Source organism: Dama dama, chromosome 3 (genome assembly GCF_033118175.1).
Source record: "Dama dama isolate Ldn47 chromosome 3, ASM3311817v1, whole genome shotgun sequence".
In the NCBI taxonomy this organism is placed as follows: domain Eukaryota; kingdom Metazoa; phylum Chordata; class Mammalia; order Artiodactyla; family Cervidae; genus Dama; species Dama dama.
Window position 1 is genome coordinate 46,928,570 of NC_083683.1, and position 20,556 is coordinate 46,949,125.

General features: G+C 39.5%; 1 protein-coding gene and 1 pseudogene across 1 annotated transcript; both read left to right on the top strand.

Moving 5' to 3' along the window:
• The first annotated feature begins 4,817 nt into the window (after nt 1-4,817).
• On the top strand, nt 4,818-9,036 carry LOC133045945 (tubulin alpha-1A chain). The gene is made up of 4 exons (XM_061128617.1): nt 4,818-4,953; nt 6,988-7,210; nt 7,354-7,502; nt 7,844-9,036. Exons 1-4 carry the CDS (start codon nt 4,951-4,953, stop codon nt 8,822-8,824), a joined length of 1,356 nt encoding a protein of 451 aa, XP_060984600.1. The 5' UTR covers nt 4,818-4,950; the 3' UTR covers nt 8,825-9,036.
• A 5,769-nt stretch (nt 9,037-14,805) lies between these two features.
• LOC133042925 (midkine-like) lies at nt 14,806-15,242 on the top strand (annotated as a pseudogene).
• The last annotated feature ends 5,314 nt before the right edge of the window (nt 15,243-20,556 follow it).

A 20,556-nucleotide genomic window follows, 5' to 3' on the forward strand; every position in this document is an offset into this window, starting at 1 on the left:
TGTAATGAACTCCTTATACCCATTATTAAAATTCAGTAACTATCAAGATTTTTGCTACAATCTTTTATCTACCATGTTTCCCCTTTTTCTTTGCTGAAGTATTTAAAGCAAATCTTAGACCTTATTCATTTAACCTACTACTCTTCTGCATGCATCTCTAAAAGTTATAGAAATTTTCTTGCATAATCATACTACCATTATCACACTTAATAAAATTAATAATAATTTGTTGCTATTATATAATAACTAGCCCATATTCAAATTTCCCTGGTTATCTCCATCATGTTTTACATTTGGTTTATTTGAATCAGGATCCAAACAACATCTGTTGTTATATGTAGTAGTTAAGTCTCCAAAAACTCTTCTAATCTAGAGCTGTCCCCCTTCCCCACCTTTTCCACCCATTCCACCCATTCCATCATTGACTTGTTGCAAAAACAAGATAATCTGTCCTGTAGAATATCCTATACTCTGCAGTTGTCTATGTTTTCCTTCTTGGGTTATCATCTGACTTGTTCCTCTAGCTCCTATATTTCCTATAAACGGAAGTGGGCTCTAAAAGCTTAATTAGATTCAGCACAATTGTTTCTGATAGATGGCTTCACCAGTGATGCTGTGTACTTCCTATGGGATCACATCTTGGGTTCACGAGGTGTGACTGTCTCACTGTTAGTAATGCTGTGATTGACTAAGGAGTTCAGATGGCAACAGCCTATGCTTCTTTTAAAACATTCCCCACATTCCCCATCAATATTTTATTTTTCATCCACTGATACTCTTTTCCCGATCAAATTATTTTGCTAGAGGATGTAAAGGGTGATTACTCTATTATTACTTCTATATTTACAAGCTGGCATCACTCTATAAAGAATGATTTTCTCTAGTTAATGAGGATCATCTGGTTACCTTGAAATACTGGCAATGCAAGACAAATGCTCAATTCTTTGACTACATGCCAATGTATGGAGAATGGAGTTGGTGCCCTCATTATCTCCAATGGTGCAAAGATAACAGATTATTTTTAGTTGACTTTTATCTTTTTTAATTTTTCTTTTGCTCTGTAGGGATATGTTTATGAACTCATGAGTTTGTACTGTTAAAATACTACATAGTTATAGTATGTTAACATACACAACTGTACACGTGACCTTATCAGTGATATGTATTACAATAAGACCACTCTAGCTGTTGTGTGGAGACTGAACTAGACAGCAGTAGGAGTGAGTGTAGGGGAAACCTAGAAGGGCACTGAGGTTGTCTGGGCAAGAGATGATATACTTACTAGAGTGGAGGCAATAGAGATGCAGAGAAAAGAATAATATTTGAGAGATATCTAGGAGATAGACTTACCAGGATTTAACTTATTCTATGGTGTTCAGAAAAGGAGGGGAAGATGTCAAGAGTAATCACTGTTTCTGATTTGAGAAACCAGATGCTTCTTTATTTACTGAGCAAGAGAAATTTGTAGGAGGTACATATTTGTGAGACGATAACTAGTTCAATTTGGGATATATGTGAGAAACCCAGCCAGAGACTGGAAGTTTACTATAAGCTCTGGATCTAAAAGGAGATGTCAAGAAGCCATCGGCACACAGAAAGGATCTGCAGTCTTGGGAATGAACGCACTTACCATCCACCAGAGTAGGATCCACAGAATAAAATGAGGAAAAAGTCTAGGAGCAAACCTTGAGGAGCTCCAATATTTAAAGATTAAAAGAAGAAGAAGAATCAGAAACTGAGAAGAAACAAAAAAATGTAGGAGGGAAACCCGGAAAATAGAGAATTTTGAAGCCAAAGGCACAGAAAGTGTTTCAAGAAACAGATAACAGTCAACTGTGACAAAGCTTATCACAGGTCAACAAGAACCCAAAAGTGCCCAATGAATTTAGCAACAGAGAGGGCATTTGGTTTCAAGGAGTGGTGGGAGCAGAATCCAGACTGAAATGTATTTAGGGTTAAATAGGAGGTGAAGAAGTAGAAAAGAAAAAAAAAGTAGGAAAAAGAAGTGATAAATAACTCCCTTGTTTCCTACAGAAGTTATGATATTTGGGGCCATTCAATGAATTCTACAAGGCTCCTCCCCATACACACACAGAAACACATGCCATTCTTAAACTTATATACATGCACTTGTTTTATGTCTTTAATTGGAAGAATCTAGAGAAAAGACCTTTCTACTACCTCTGAATTCTCTACGCTATATAGGATGGTCCAAGGCTTATTGTAGACAGCGAGTAAATGCTTATTGAATAAAAAAGGAAAATTCTTTATTAAATACCTCTAAACTACTGACCATGAAAAGTTAACTAAAATATGCACAGAAAGAAATCGTTCATTTAATTCAACAAACATGTATAATAATGTCTACCATAAGCTAGGCAATTTGTCAAGGACTCGGATTCACATTGTAATGGAGGAGAGATACAGACCATCAAATAAATAATTTAAATTCCACAAATACTATGAAAGAAAAATGTTTTATGCTAATTTTACTGTCAACAAGAAATAATACATTAGTAGAATATTTATACATGCATGCTGATGTAAGTTAAAAAGTCAACAGTAAATATAAAAAAATGATCTAGTAAAAAAAATGTTTTCTGTTTCCTATAGTTTGCATGCTATTAAGCCAGATAATGAGGAACAAAAATAATAGATTATTATTTTCCCTCCTTTTCCATTTATATATTTAAGATTAACGGTGTTCATATATTTGCTTTCTGACCTAGATCTTACTGTTACTTATGGCCAAGGGGAGGGAAAAAAAAAGCCACATTTCATGAATGGTTCTGAGATAGAATTACAAAGAATCAATTGCATGAACCCACCCCTCTTTTATTGAATCCTCTGTAAATTGCATAAAGAACGGAGGCTGTTGGGGAAATGACATATTTCTTTCACATTATAAAGAAAATTAAATTCAAAATGGTGTCTCTCATTCCAAAAAAGGAGATTTTTATACTGTATCATGGTCCAAAAGTGTGTGATTTATTTCATTACTAAATTTTTGAAAGAAGTATTTTCAATGAGCTACTTATTAATCCTTACACTTCCCTATGACATTTAATTCCTATTTTTGTTAAGTGTATCTCTGGGTTCAGAAGAAAACTTCAAGTCATCCTTAATCCTATGTCTTTACTGAAATATACTTCTATTTGCAAAAGGGATATATAAAGATAAGATAATAAAGACTATTTTTCCTATAAAATATGCAAGAAATAGATAAAATTACTTGTGTCGGGTCTTGTTTTTTTCTAGAGAACACTACTGCAGCAAATTTGAACAAGTAAAGCAGAGCTGGGGCTGGCAGGCTAGAAAAATCCATGGCTGCCACTGTCACACCACAACCTGCAGCAGCTGTCTCAAGTCCCTCCCTCCCACGCCCAAGCCCTGCCTGCCAGCCCAGCAGGAATGAATGGATTCTGCAGAGCACTATAAATGGTGCTGCAGACCCTGAAAATCTCTTGCTAAAAGCCAAAAGGAAAAATTATCTGCCAAAATACATATTTTCAACTTCGGTGGCCATAACAAACCTCTTTACCTCTGAAATTTCATTAGCAACGTCAAATGGTACCCAGTCCAGAGTCATATTCTGCATTGTACATCCTTGTTGATAATGGAAGCTTTCTGAATAGCAAAAGAATGTTACTGCAGTCCACTTCCTTAAGCAAAGCCTTTTGTCCCAAGAGGCAGTTGAGCAACCACCAAAGTCTGACTGAATAGCAGCTGTATGAGGCTGGCTACAATTCCCACAGTTGGAAGCTCAATCTTACAAGGAGGAGAATTCACTGAATTCACATAAGATTTACATTAAAAAAAAAATGCAGTTATTGAGCTGACATCTACACAGCTGTCTATGGGAGGAGACGATATTACAAAATGGTCTTCTTTTTTACACTATACAACTCTCTTCCTTTCTAATGTTGTGTCCCAATAATTTTTCTTTCCAGAAGAGAGAACAATGCAGAATGTAACTGAATGCACAGGTAGTACTAGCTTCTAAACTCAATTCTCTCTCCTTGTATTTTCTCAATTCTATATTAGAAAAGATGATTCATTTTAAGGAACAATACAATACATAAAATACATTAACATAGACTTCTGGAATATTTCTAGTAGAGTTAGTATGTTCATTAGATCTGAATTATCTTCACGTTAGAACTACTTGTGTGCTTCCATATTTAGTATGATTGTTATTTTCATCTACTGTTTTTGTTTAGCTATGAGGGAGAGGGTGGCAAAAGCAGGTCTGAAAAAAAATTACTTGAACCTGAGAAACCATTTTGGATGGTTATTGAATAATTTTTTAATTAAAAAAAAAAAACACACATTTACCCAAGTCATTTTAAGCATCATTCCCATCTTCTCTTCTATTTTATTTTTAAAGCATTTGAGATGCTGAATCTTCACCGAATGTGGGTTTAGAACACTTTGAGGGAGAAGCAGAAAGTAATTTTCCATTAAAATATTTCATCTCAAATTCTGCGATTAAATGTTGGGGGGAAAACCTTACATAGATTTTAACTGCAGTGTGAGATTCAAACAGTATAAAATCACCCAACTCCAGTTCTCTTTCCCTCCCTCCCCTCACCCCTTCCCAACCCCACCCCGTAATGGATGCTCGGCTGACTGTTTTTGCTCGGTCTCTTTGTCTGAAGGATGCAAGCAGTCTATGGATGCTAGGGGAAAAGGGGTGGGGGAGAGATTACCTCATCCCATGTCGCTTGCACCAATCACCACTCTTCTGTCGTGGCTCGTCTGGGCAGATTGAGGGGTCTGGACCAACAGGAAAAGGCCCCAGCCCATCCCCATGGTGACCGAGTTGTATATAGGGAGCCGCAGACGCCCATGTGCCGCAGGTTCTCTTACATCGACCGCCTAAGAGTCGCGCTGTAAGAAGTAACAACCTCTTCTCTCCGCCATCTGCTCGGCAGCCGCAAAACAGCAACTATGGTAAGAGTGTCTCCTCCGGCTCTTCGTGACCCTGGGTGGGGTCAGCCTCCCCAGGGTCTCCTTGGAAAATCTTAAAGCCTTTGTCCTTTACCACTCGTTTGGGTAAGAGTAGCTTTACGCTTTATTTGCGAGGTTTAGCTTTGTCTGCCCGGGATCCTTGAGCCCGGCCGCCGCCGCAGTGCGGGGTGCAGGAGCCCCGCCACGACTGCGTCCAGGGCGCGGCTGAGCCGTGAGGGGGAACAAAGGCGGCGCCTAGGGAGGTTTTGTTATCCGAGCCCCTGGCAGCCGCGTGCAGCAGCCCATCTGTCGGTCAATAAAAGGGCTGGGGCAGGCAGGGCGGTCTTGGCGTCGCCTGCTCGGCGCCCGTGTGCGCACGATAGTCGTGTGACTCCGAGAGGCCCTTCCTCGGGTTGTTCCCCGGGGACAGGGAGGGGAGTCGTCGGTCGAAAAGACGGGGGTCGGTGGGTGTAGCTGGGAAGAAGACTCGGGGAGAGAAGGAAAGGGACAAAGCGGAGCCTGAGGTTAGTATTAAAAAAGGATCCCTCGCCAGTTCGTTGGCGTTTTAGAAAGACACCCATGTATTAACAGGGAAAATGGTTAGTTTCTGTGGCGGCCGGCGTCGAGGCGGCGCAGGGGCGGAGTTGTTTGTTTCTGCTGCTTTGGCCTTGGAGCCGCTGGGCGGGGTTCGTCTTCACTAAGCCTCCTCTGTCAGAAAGACTTTTAACTAGCCTTTCATCTTTGCAGAACCGTAGGTGGTAAAAGGTTTTTCATTCACTGTCAAAAGTTAGATTACTTTTTTTTTTTCCCCTTGAGGAGCAAAGTCACAGTTCACATGACAATCCCTTTAATGTCTGGTCTGGGGCCGCCCCGCCCTGGCTGACTCCTGTGTGTCTGTCTTGGTCGCACGTTTAGCGAGAGAAAAAGCCGATTTTGTGAGCCAGGGTGCTCTAATGCGGAGGACCCAGGGAAACGCCCTTCCCCGCCCCCGCCTCCCGCCCCCCATTTGTCAGTGACTAGACAATGGACAGACAAAGGAAGCTGTAACCGTAAAGGCTACCGAGGGGACACTCTCTACTGAATGTAATGAGTATGAATATTCTGTGGTGGGTACGAAATTTCAGAATGAAAACATTATTTTGTAGTTTTATATAAATATTTCATTATTCTTTCACTGGGCTTTAAGCTTGGTAGCTTTTCATGTTCTATTTATTTCTAGTTTAGGAACTGTTGTGTTAAAGATACTAATAATTTTTCAGTTTTTTGCAGTGGAGAAGATTCTGGGAAAACTTTTAAATAATGAAAATGCTGCAGACAAAGAAGACTTATACTCTTGTGCAGCTGTCTTTTGTTCTAGTGCATCTTCATTAATTCATTTCAATTTAGGCATATGGTCCCAGGCTGGGTCAGAAGAGGAAAGCTGGCAGATAGCACAATGAGATCATGTAGGCAGATGCTGGAAATAGAGCTTGCTCTGTTAAATAATGTAGCAGACAGTACAGGCTGGCACCAGGCACAGCAAATGCAGCAATGCAGGGGACAGTCCTTGTTTAGCTTCTAACCCCCTAATACTGATGGATTCTGCAGATAGACTGCAGAAGGGTGTGGCTTCTAGCCTCAGCTGCAGTACAGATGTCCATATTGAAATACCAAGTCCTATCAGAAGAAATGTTCATCTTTAAAGGTGAAGGAGGCAATAATAATGATTCCAATTAACTAGTGACTGAATTTACTTCATTTTACAAAAATTTTGTGCTTGACTTTTTTAAATATGAAAAATCTTCTTTTCAAGTATGGCTGTTGGAACAGTCGGCTTGCACCATGTGCTTAACAGTGCAGCCTTATTATTCAGACCACACCCATCTGCAGCATTTGTAGCAGGTGCTTTTTAACTGTTTCTATTATGTTATGGATATGACGACCTCAAATAAATTCAAAGAATACTTGTATATTACTAGAAATAGTTTTGGAAATTTACTGAAAATTGAAAATGCTAATATAACTAATTTTACAATTTTTTTCTTTTCCTTCCCACAGCGTGAGTGCATCTCCATCCACGTTGGCCAGGCTGGTGTCCAGATCGGCAATGCCTGCTGGGAGCTCTACTGCCTGGAACATGGCATCCAGCCTGATGGCCAGATGCCAAGTGACAAGACTATTGGGGGAGGAGACGACTCCTTCAACACCTTCTTCAGTGAGACGGGCGCTGGCAAGCATGTGCCCAGGGCAGTGTTTGTAGACCTGGAACCCACAGTCATTGGTGAGTTGGCTTCAGTAGCTTCAATGAGAATCCTGGGGGTCTGGGACAGGAGGTGTGTCCTGTGGGCCCCACTGATACCCTGGGGTGGAGCAGACCTATGTGAGTTGTTAGTGATGGGTGGCTGCTTCATTTTCCTTTTCCAGATGAGGTTCGCACTGGTACCTACCGCCAGCTCTTCCACCCTGAGCAGCTCATCACAGGCAAAGAAGATGCTGCCAATAACTATGCCCGAGGTCACTACACCATTGGCAAGGAGATCATTGACCTCGTCTTGGACCGAATTCGGAAACTGGTATGTTTATTCTCAAGAATAAAGTAAATTGATGAACCTAAGGGAGATTTTGAAATATGCTTTTTTTTTTTTCAAACACAACTGAAATGCAATAGTGAGGTTAATTATTCCTTTATAGTTTTTTAAAAGTTCAATTAAAATATGGACTATTTGATGTCTTTTGATAAATATTCATGAAGATATTTTTAATAAAGAAATGAGTAATTTAAGGAAGGTCTACATTTCAAAAGTTTCTGTCAATGCAGTCTAATTCTTTGGAATTAATATGAAAAGTGAAAATCTTTACTATGATGACATCACAAAGCAATAACTATGTTTTCTCTATTCCTCCTTTTTAACAGGCTGACCAGTGCACGGGTCTTCAGGGCTTCCTGGTTTTCCACAGCTTTGGTGGGGGAACCGGTTCTGGGTTCACCTCCCTGCTGATGGAACGTCTCTCTGTCGATTATGGCAAGAAGTCCAAGCTGGAGTTCTCCATTTACCCAGCCCCCCAGGTTTCCACAGCTGTCGTTGAGCCCTACAACTCCATCCTCACCACCCACACCACCCTGGAGCACTCTGATTGTGCCTTCATGGTAGACAATGAGGCCATCTATGACATCTGTCGTAGAAACCTCGACATTGAGCGCCCAACATATACTAACCTGAATAGGTTGATAGGTCAAATTGTGTCCTCCATCACTGCTTCCCTGAGATTTGATGGAGCCCTGAATGTGGATCTGACAGAGTTCCAGACCAACCTGGTGCCCTATCCCCGCATCCATTTCCCTCTGGCCACATATGCCCCTGTCATCTCTGCTGAGAAAGCCTACCATGAACAGCTCTCTGTAGCAGAGATCACCAATGCTTGCTTTGAGCCAGCCAACCAGATGGTGAAATGTGACCCTCGCCATGGTAAATACATGGCCTGCTGCCTGTTGTACCGTGGTGACGTGGTTCCCAAAGATGTCAATGCTGCCATTGCCACCATCAAGACCAAGCGTACCATCCAGTTTGTGGACTGGTGCCCCACTGGCTTCAAGGTTGGCATTAATTACCAGCCTCCCACTGTGGTACCTGGTGGAGACCTGGCCAAAGTACAGCGAGCTGTGTGCATGCTGAGCAACACCACAGCCATCGCTGAGGCCTGGGCTCGCCTGGACCACAAGTTTGACCTGATGTATGCCAAGCGTGCCTTTGTTCACTGGTACGTGGGTGAGGGCATGGAGGAAGGAGAGTTTTCTGAGGCCCGTGAGGACATGGCTGCCCTTGAGAAGGATTATGAGGAGGTTGGTGTGGATTCTGTTGAGGGAGAGGGAGAGGAAGAAGGAGAGGAATACTAAAGTTAAAACGTCACAAAGGTGCTGCTTTTACAGGGAAGCTTATTCTGTTTCAAACATTGAAAAGTTGTGGTCTGATCAGTTAATTTGTATGTAGCAGTGTATACACTCATATACAATTACTGACCTATGCTTTAAAACATGATGCTTTGTTACAGACCCAAGCTATCCATTTCTCTGATGGGTTTGAATAAAGTATTCCCTGTCTTAAATGAGCTCAGTCTTGTGTTTTCTATTCAGGTGTCTAGAAATTTTCATCTATTCAGTACACTGAGAAGAAAGAATAACTATTGACTGTGGTTTATACATATTCTACACAGCAACTTGGTTTTTAATTTTAAATTGTCCTAGTATATTATAAAACAAAATATACATATCTAAAAATTATCATTAGATGTAAATCAACTGTACTTCAACTTTAAAAATTGGTTTTTTAAAAAAGTAAAAAATACCATTAGATAACATCCATGCTACTCTTAAATTTTGACACCATTATAATAGTTAAATTCCTGGTTCTTTGAGAATTTATATCTAATGCACAACTAAAATCTGGTTGCTGAGTCTCATGCAACTAAACAGATAAAATGGTGACTATTCCAAATGCATCATGAGGGCTTATAAGCCTATTTTCATGGGCCTCACCTTGGCAAGTGTCTAGTGCCATCATGCTTCCTCTGCCCTGGGTTCTAAAAAGATGTCTGCTCTCTCCAAGCAGTTTCTTACTATACCAGACCTAGTTCTTTACTTTCTTCTCTCCAAACTTATTTTCAGCTGAATATCACATTGGAAAAGCCTGATACACTTATTCACTCTAATGTATTAATTATATATCTGAACTTTAACTTTCAAAGGGTTTTCTTATTTTAATATGAGCCAATAACTTCAAAAGAGAACTCATAGTGTAATTGTAGGCAACAACCAACACAGTGAAAGAAACAGTTTTGGACTAAGGACTTCAGCAATAGAGGTCAGCTGCCAGTCCAACTGAAAGGCTAAGAATCCAGGTATAGCAAGTTGTCTTGGGCCATCTTGTTACCTTGTTCTGGGATAATATCCAGTGATGATGAAATGATTTTCTGGTATTAACTACCTATTTAATCTATTTTTTTCTTTGGCACTGCAAACTAGAGGGTGTAATAGTATTGTGGTACTATAATCAGTTTAGTGTAAGTTAATAGAAATAAAACTAAGAAATAAGATCAACTAATTTGAAAGTCAATTCAGTATTCCTTAGCAGGTTTTTTTTTTTTTTTCTTCATTTATTTTTATTAGTTGGAGGCTAATTACTAAACAATATTGTAGTGGTTTTTGCCATACATGGATTTACATGTGTTCCCCATCCTGAACCCCCCCTCCCACCCCTTTTTTTAAAAAATATTTATCTATTTGGCTGTGTGGGTTTTAGTTGTGACACTCGAGATCTCCGATCTTCGTTGTGGATGCAGGATTTTTAATTGCATGGGGGATCTTTAGCGAATTCATAGTTGAAGCATGTGGATCTAGTTCCCTGATCAGGGATCGAACACTGGGTCCCCTGTATTGCAAGTGCAGAGTCTTAGCTACTGAACCAAGAGGGGAGCTCTGCTCAGCAGTTTTAACTAAAGCTAATGAAACAGATCTGATGCACAAAAGTAAAAGGATTTGCTCATTCAGATAAAAAACTAGCATGGAAAGGAGATCAGATGTCAGCATTTAATTTACAGTCCCAGCATATAGCAAAATATGATACACGGTAGATGTACAATGGTCATTGGCTGGAAGAGTAAAGTGTAAGATAAAATAGGAACAAATATAAAAATCATAGAGTTAAAAGCCCTATGATCTTAATCTCAATCGTAAATATCAGAACCAGGACATTTTAGAGAAATGACTGATTCCAAGCCTGGAGCACGAAATACACAAGTTCAGCCTCAATTTTTTTTTCTCATTCCAGAAAGCAGGGAAAATATAAAAGACCAAAGTCAAACCAAAAAGACACAGGAGTCAATTGAAGAGACTCTCACTGATGATACAATGTATTGAAAACTATAGTGACTGCAATGATTTAACCATACAAAGTTTGTTAAAATCCATGAGCTCATTATACTTTTTGTTTATCTTTAAAAAATTAATGTAAAAAATTACTAAAAACATTGAATAGAATTACCATATGATCCAGAAATTCCATTTCTGGGTAAATACCCAAAGGAATTGAAAGCAGGGACACAGATATTTGTACACCCATGCTCACAGCAGCGTTATTCACAATAGCCAAAAGGTGGAAGCAGCCCTAATAGTCATGAATTGATGAATGAACAAAATATAATATACAGGCAATGGAATATTATTCAGTCTTAGAGAAGGAAATTTTGACACATGCTATAACATGAATGAATTTTGAGGACATTATGCATAAGCAGACACACAAAAAAACAAATGTTGGTACTTTCCTGGTGGCGCAGTGAATAAGAATCCACCTGTTAATGCAGGGAACACAGGTTTGGGCCCTGAAGGATCCCACATGCCACAGAGCAACTAAGCCTGTATGCCACAACTGCTGAGTCCGAGCTCTAGAGCCAGAGAGCTGCAACTACTAAAGCCTGCTTGCCTAGAGATGGTGATCTGCAACAAGAGAAGACACTGCAATGAGAAGCCACATGAAGAGCAGCTCCCACTCACTACAACTAGAGAAAGCCCACATGCAGCAATGAAAACCCAGCACAGCCAAAAATATTTTTTTTTTAAGCAAGTATTGTCTCATTCCACTAATGAGGTAACTAGAATGGTCAAATTCATAGAGACAGAAAATAGAATAGGAGTTCCCAGGGCATGGGGGGAGCATATAAAGGGAAGTTACTGTTTAAAGGATACACTGTTTCATCTGTTTGGAATGATGAATAGTGGTGATGGTTGCACAACAGTGTGAATGTACTTAATGCTACAACTTCAACTGGACATTTAAAATAGGTTAAAATGTTCCAGGACCCTTGAGAACACCTCAGAGGACTTCCCTGGTGGTCCAGTGGCTAAGACTCCAAGCTCCCAGTGTAGGGGGCCCAGGTTCGATCCCTTATCAGGGAACTAGACCCCACATGCTGCAACCAAGAGTCTGCATGCCTCAACTAAAGGTTCTGTATGCTGCAACGAAGACTGAAGATCCCACCTGCCACAACTAAGACCCAGTGTAGCCAAATAAAAATAAATAAAAATGTTTAAAAGTAAAAAAAAAAAAATAAAATAAAATAGGTTAAAATGTAAGCAACAGGGATATATTGTATAGCACAGAGAAATATAGCCATTATTTCATAATAACTTTTATTTTTATTGAAGTGTAGTTGAATGCCAAAGAATTGATGACTTCAAACTGTGGTGCTGGAGAGGACTCCTCAAAGTCCCTTGGACAGCAAGGATATCAAACTAGTCAATCCTAAGGGAGATCAACCCTGAACATTCACTAGAAGGACTGATGCTGAAGGTGAAGCTCCAGTATTTTGGTCATATGATGTGAACAGACGACTCATTGGAAAAGTCCCCGATGCTGGGAAAGATTGAAGGCAGAAGGAGAAGAGGGCATCAGAGAAAAAGATGGCTGGATGGCATCACCAGATGCTATGAACATGAACTGGGGCAAACCCTGAGAGATGGTTAGGGACAGGGAGGCCTGGCATGCTGCAGTCCATGGGATCACAAAGAGTCAGACATGACTGGGCAACTGAACAACAAAAACAACATAGTTGACATAATATTTTGTAATAATTTTAAATGAAGTATAATCTATAAAAATATTGAATTTCTATATTGTACACCTAAAACTTCTATAATATTGTAAATCACCTATATTTCAGTTTTTTTTAAAGTTAAAATAGTACATTTTATGTTTGTAATATCTTGCCACAATTAAACAAACAAACAATGGAAGCATAAACCAAAATAAATTTTTTTAATTACCTGTAAGGGAAAGGAATATGGTCTAGCTAGGCTTCTTTGAAAGTATTTGTTGTATCATTTGACTGTAGAAACATGTAACTGTATTATGTATTATACAAACGAATTAAATCAAGGTGGAAAAAATATCTACCAATCAAAAGCAAAGTGAAACAAATCAATCTAACCAAGTATAAAGTTGGTGGCTTATTTATAAACTGGAGGATTATTTCAAGTGACTTTAAATCATAGTATTTTGGGAATTTCCTGGTCGTTCAGTGGTTAGAACTCCATGTTCTCACTGCTAAGGGCCCAGGGTTCAATACCTGGTTTGGGGGACCTAAAATCCCACACACTGCAGGGGGTGGCCAGAAAAAAAGAAATACTTTGATTGTATATCCATAGTAAGTATATAGTCTAAGGAAGAAAAGGAACTCCAAAAAAAAAACCTGCTCTCAGTAATCATATTTCTATTAATAATATTGATATTGTTATTTAGAAAGTATTATATACCAAAATAAATTAAATAATTCATTAATGTTTTAGTAAACAAAAATCTTAAAAGTTATTACAATTATATGACATATGTTCAAGAAAGTAGAGATACAGAAAAAACTTCTAGAGATGAAAAATATATCTGAGATTTCAAAAAAAATAGTAAATGGGATAAACAGAGAACTTACCTCGTGGGCCAATGGTTAAGATTCTGAGCTTCACTGTAGGAGGCAGGGGTGGGGAAATGAAGATCCCACATACTACAGTGTGACAAAAAAAAGAAAAGCTGAACAGTAGATTAAACACCACAGAAGAAAAGGTCAATGAATTGAAGACATAACAATAAAAAATATCCAAAATGAAACAGAACAACAAAAATAGAGGGAAAAAATGAACAATAAAAATGGATGTTAATTAGCAGGAGCACACTGAAGATGACTCAGCATTTTTAAACATTTTGAAACCATCAAGGAGATTTTAAACCTTTTGCTTTTATATTTTCTCAATTACAAACTACTTTTAACATAAACCACAATGCTATAAATAAATTGAAAATAAATTTTATAAATTTATAAGGAAATACTTTTAATATTAGAATTTAAATAACTTTAAAACACTTTGTTTTGTTTATTTTTATATACTATTTATTTTAATTAATTTTCCTTTTTTTTTGCCATGAGGATTGTTGGCTCTTAGTTCCCCAACCAGGGATTGAACCCCCAGAGAACTCTGTTTTACTTTATTTTTAATTGTGGGAAAACACACATAGAATAAAATTTACTATCTTAACCATTTTTTAAGTATACAGTTCAGTAGTGTAAAGTGCATTCACAGTTATGCAACCAATCTCTTGAATTCTTTTCATCTTGCAAAACTAAAATTCCATACCCATTAAATAATTCCCACTCCACCCTCCCCCAGCCTCTGGCAACCACTGTAATAGAAAAGAACAAATCTGGACCATATTGGACCTGTTTCTTTTACTTTAACCTTTGTATTCTACTACTTTTGCTATAAGTTAAAAATGTCATGGGGATTCCCTGGCTGTCCAGTGATTAGGACTCTGCTTTCATTGTGGAGGGCACAGGTTCAAACCCTGGTCAGGGAACTAAGATCCCATAAACTGTTCCATGTGGCAAATAAACAATGTTGCCTATATCCTGAAATAGACACAATAGCCCATCCTCAAGGCTCTGACTTTTAAAGATATAGATCTTTTCTATTCATCTAGAGATAAAAAGTTTCAGAACAAAATATACAAATAGCTCATACAGCTCAATGACAAAAAACAAACTAACCCAACTGAGCCTGCAGGGGCTTGAGCACCTCCTCTGCTGACAACCTGGGATCTGGGAGTGGAGTGGGAGTCTGAGCTCGGGCTCAGGTGGCCCCTGGGGAGATTCCTCCCGCTGTGCGCCCAGGCTGGCAGCAAGGCAGCACAGGCTGCCCAAGGCTGGCAGCCCCCACCCCAATCCACGCCACTGCAGTAGCAGCCCAACCCTTTGGGTCTGGAAACTGGGGCAAAGGGTGGGAGGTCCACACCTGCGGCCCCCAGCAGGGACTGTGACCCATGCTCCCCACTCAGGATGCAGCGCCCAGGCTTCCTCCTCCTTGCCCTCCTCACTCTGCTGGTGCTCACCTCAGAGGTGGCCAAAAAGAAAGACAACGTGAAGATGGAAGGCCCAGGGAGCGAGTGCATGGAGTGGACCTGGAGGCTCAGCATCCTCAGTGGCAAAGACTGTGGTGTCAGTTGCTGCCAGAGCACCTATCGGGCCCAGACTCTGTGCATCTGGTGTCAGGTGCCTGCATGCACTGGAAGAAGGAAGGAAGAGTTTGGAGCCGACTGCAAGTACAAGTTTGAGACCTTGCGGGGCATGTGATTGGAGCACAGGCACTAAAGCCCGCCACCCTGAAGGAGGCACAGTACCATGCCAAGTGCCATTAGACCATCCATGTGACCAAGTTCTGTACTCCCAAGACCAAAGCCAAGGCCAAAGTCACGAAAGTGAAGGAAAAGGGCTAGCGGCCAGGCCTGGATGCAAAAAAGCCCCTGGATTTACTGGGAGCTCCGGCCCACACCCTCCCTCCACAGGCCCAAGATGTAACCCATCAGCGCCTTTTGCCTCCTAGTAAGCTTTATCAAATCATGCCCTGCTTCTTCCCTTCGCTCACCCACACCCACCCCAAGTGCCCAAAATGGGGAGGGACAAGGGATTCTGGGCAGCTTGCACATCCCCCAAAGGGATCTGATTCCCCTGGACCCACTTCTCTTTCCCTAGTGATGAAACATTAGGGTTTTCAATATCTTTTGGCTATTGTGAATAATGCTGTCATGAACATGGGTATAAAACATCTCTTTCAGACCCTGGCTTTCAGTTTTTTTAGTTTTAGACCCAGAAGTGGAGTTGTTGGATCATAATATATGGTAACTCTATGTATGATTTTTTTTTTTTTGAGGCATCCCCAACTATTTTCCAAAGAGACCAAACCATTTTCCCACCAACAATGTATAAAGTTTCCAATTTCTATATATCCTTGCCAACACTTGTTATTTTCTGGTTTGGTTTTTTTATTTCCCCCCAGGAATTGAACCCAGGCCACAGCAGTGAAAGTATGGAATCCTAACTACTAGACCACCAGAGAACTCCCCTTGTTTTTCTTTTTTTATAGTAGCCATTCTAGTGAGTGTTAGGTGGTACTTCATTCTGGCTTTGATTTGCATTTCCCAAAAGATTACTGATGCTGAGTATCTTTTAATGTACTTATTATTTGGATATCTTCTTTGGAGAAATGTTTATTCAAAATCCTTTGCTTACTTTTAAATTGGGTTGTTAATATTAAAACACGTTTATCTAGCTATTTAATCTATGAGGTTACAACAAACTTGAGAAAATCAAAATTTAAAAATTGACAGCAAAAAGAATATTTATCTTGAGACATCATATAAATTTTACAATTATCCTGTATGTGACAATTTCTTCCTATTAAAAAGTAAAATAATAACAATAGTGGTTATGGTGCTCATCTTATCCTTTTCTGTGTCTTGAATTGGATGTTATTCTTGGCCTTGAAATAACATGTCTTATAATTTTTTTAAATCAAATGTATGGAAAGGACATATCTCAATGCAAGAACTTCTATATTATTTATACAATGTTAAGAATTTTTGTCAGAATGGATATTAAATTTTATTAGATGTATTTCCAGTAATATTTGGAGACTGACATGATTTTTCTCTTTCAGCACATTGTAATGAATTACTCTAAAAGCTTTTCTAATGCTGAGTCATTGGTGCATTTCCAGTACAAAACACTTGATCATGGTGAGTATTCATTTTTCTAATGTGATACCAGATTCTATTTGATGATGTCAGTTTTCACTCCCACCAGCATTATATTATTTTTAGTATAAGTTCACTAGAGTCCTGAGAATGGGCTGAAGCTAAAATATTTTCTCCCTGAGTTTTTACCAGTCTCATCTTGCGCCACTAAGCCTTGAGTGGTGTTTCCAATTGTCCTCCTTCTGGAGCGGGGTGAGGGGGGATTTTGCAGCTCCTTAACTGAAAAGAAGGTCTGTGTGTGAGCATCTTTCACACTCATACACTGTCCTCTATTATCTTTTTATTTAGGTTGGGAGTGTGGAAGGTGGTGGGTCGGAGAAGGAGGGATGGGAAGACTTCACTGTCTTTGAAATGAAAGTTTGCTTTCACTTTCTTCTATTGTCTCTGAGAGCTTTGGATCTGGAGGCTTGACTGAGTGTAAAGCCTAAAGATGGTAGATGATCCCTAAGTCACAGACTTTTTCTCTCTGGAGAACTGCCTTCTTCAGAGAGGACAATAGGAGAATATGAATTGGCTATTAGTTTCTGAATTTTGCCAAATAAAGCAGAATCTAAGAAGAAAAAAAAACATTTGAGTCATATTATATACTTTTCAATAGACTGTACCTCACCATAGTAGGCATGATGTTAGCTGTCAGTTTTTCATATATGCCCTTTATCAGATTAAAGTTTCTTTCTGTTCCTAGTCTGCTGATGATTTTTTTTTATAAATGGATACTGGATTTTGTCAAATCTTTTTCTGCATGCATCTACTGAAATGATCAAGTGAGCTTTTTTCTTTTGTCTTACTATTAATAATACCATGAACTAGGTTCATTGCCTTTTGAATATGAAACCAAACCTGCATTTCTGGGATACACTATACTTGGTTTATATTTTAAAGCTGAGATACTTAACCTAGGACTCTGACAAACACAGATACTTCATAGGTGGTTCTCATGGGTTGATGAACTCCCTGATGTTTTATGCAAAATTCTGTGTGAATATGCTAATAGTAGATTGTCACCAAAGATAGTCACTAACCATTTATCCCATCCCTGTTGGTACATGCTATTTCTCCCATCAAGAGGTGGAGTCTAAGCTCACTCACTCTAAAGTCCACAAGTCACAACTACTGAGCCTGTGTGCTGCAACTACTGAAGCCTGTGCACCCTAGAGCCCATTCACAGCAACAAAGAGTAGCCCTTGCCTGCAGCAACTAGAGAAAGCCTCTGCAAAGCAATGAAGACCCACTGCAGTCAAAAATAAATAAATAAATAAAAAGATCAAAGATTAGTTACATAGGGCCCAGTGAGCTGATGAATACAGTTGTAAATTAAAAAAAAAAAAAGGTGGAGTCTATTCCTCTCCGCTTATAACTCAGTCGGACTTATGACTGCTTTGACTAATAGAATGTGACAGAAGAGAAGCTATGACAGATCTAGGTCAAGCCCTTAAGAAGTCTGGCAGCTTGTTTTTGTTCAGAGAGGTCATGTGGAAAAAAAACAGGACACCCCATCCAACAGCAAACATAAAGATCCCAAACATGGGAATGTGACCATCCTAGGCAGTCCAGCCCCTGCTAAAATCCCAGCTGGATGCAACTATTACATGAGTTAGCCAGATGATACCATGTGGAACAGAACTGTCCATAACTCAGCTAATCATAGGAAATAATAAGTGATTTTTACTTTAAATTAACAAGTTTTGGGGTAGTTTGTTACACAGCAATAGATATCTGAAACAGTGCTTACCCACACATTTGGAGAGAAAACATAGTTTTTATTAGATCCTCCAAAATAGTTAAAACCACTAGAGAAACGAAAGAGTGAATATTCTTTAGGAAACACCTGATAATTTTTTTTTCAGTGTTTTTGATAGATATTAGCAGCAAATGTGCTTAAGATTATAATCTTTTGTCCTGTATTAGTAGATGATAACTACTGAATTTGGCAATTAAATGAAAGGTCATATGCTTTACAATCTAATGCAACTGACAACCTAAGGTGAAAAGTGAGAAAATTTATGGGACCATCCCTCCTATATTCCGAAACAAGTTCAAGGGCTATTTTAAAATTCTTCAAAACTTCTTACCAAAAAACATACATATGAACATGTGGAATGATACACACAAAAATTATATGCAGAGGAATGAACAAAAGCAAACCAAATGAACCAAAGTTTTATATCATAAAGTATAGTAAAAATATGTTTGCATACATAAAACAGCTGAATGTATTCAACTGGAATCATAACTAGTGTACCCACGGTGGGAAGTGAGTGTGATCTGAAACTGAGCTATAACCTACCTGGATAGAATCTGGGTCAAAACTGAGACATAGGGCATGGTTTCCATCTAATAACTGAGATGGGATAGAGAAGAGGGTTAGAAGGAGAATGGTAATATTGTAGACAACTAGTTCCTATCAAATAACAGGCATAATGCATCAGAAGGGTGCGAGATAATATGGCAAAGAGAAGCTGCTGCTGTTGCTGCTTAGTCATTCAGTCATGTCCGACTCTTTGTGACCCCACGGACCTTAGCCTGCCAGGCTCCTCTGTCCAAGGGATTCTCCAGGCAAGAATACTGGAGTGGGTTGCCATTTCCTTCTCCAGGGGATCTTCCCAACCCAGGGACCAAACCCGGGTCTCTGGCATTGCCGGCAGATTCTTTATCACTGAGCCACCAGGGGAGAAGCTAACCCTAGAAAAAGGAACTTGAAAAGATCAGGCAAGGTACCCAGAGAGTTCAAAGAGAATACATCAGGGATCCAGGCAAGGCTTGCTAGGCAGACTATCTGGCTCCTGTGTTAGGCATTATTTAGGAAAACAACAGCTAAATATTTCATCAAGTGTCCAGGATATTGAGAGGGCCAAGACTTCCAAGGTCTGACCTACAGATGAAAGACAAACCCAGGATTCTGGGTGGTGTTCATAGAAATCCTCGCCACAGCATATCACAGAAGGAATGACACAGCCCAGTGACAATATACAAGAGAACATATCAAATGAGTTAATACTGGAACTCATGGGGAAACCTTTGATGAAGCAAACAACAGAAAACAAGAACCAAAGAAGCTGATCAATTGTAATGCCATACTAGAAAGACTAGAGCAACAAGCAGATGAGGAGATGAAGTAAGTGTCAGAAATATGAGTACAGCCAGGATTTTCTACTAGAAAAGATTTCTCATGAGGTTTTAGTCATGCTGTCGGCCAGGGCTGCAGTCTAATTTGAAGACTCACCTGAGGGAGGATTCTTTTCCAAGCTCACTCCATGGTTGTTGGCAGAGTTTAGTATTTGGACAGCTGTTCACTTGAGGGCATCAGTTCCTTGCTGCCTCTTGGCTAGAGACCTCCTGCATGCAGTTTCCTGACACATGGACCTCTTCAAAGGGCAGCATAACATGGCAATTGGCTTCCCTCAGAGTAAGTGAGCAAGAGAGCAAAAGAGAAAAAAAAGAGAAAGAGAGCAAAAAAGAGCCATCAAAGTAGAACACAAAGTCTTTTTCCAACCTAATCTCAGAAACAACACCTTATTACTTTTGCCGTAGTCTGTTAGGAGTGAATCACTAGGTCCAGCCTATAGTCAAGGGGAAAACATTACATAAGGACATTACATAAGGACCCCTAGAAGGAGGGGTACAATGGGGAACCCACCGTAGAAGTTGTGTATTATATTATGCAGCTCTAAAAACTCTATCTCTATATTTAATTGTCACATATGTCAAATTTCTGATAGGGAGGATTTGACTGGACCAGTTTGGGTTAGTATTTCTCCTGTGGGTCAGTTAGCCTTGGCTAGATGGGGCAAGATCATGTAATAATTTTTATTATTGTTAGAGATTTCTAGAGAATAGGAAATTGTTGAAGGCTTGTTAGTCAAATGAAAGCTTGTTACAAAGATACACTATCAAGCTATTATTACAACTATATAAAAACTAAAAAGATTACTTGAGATTTAGTATTGGGAAATCAAGCTAAGGAATGTTTTCACTCAGTCTCATTGATGATTGGCTT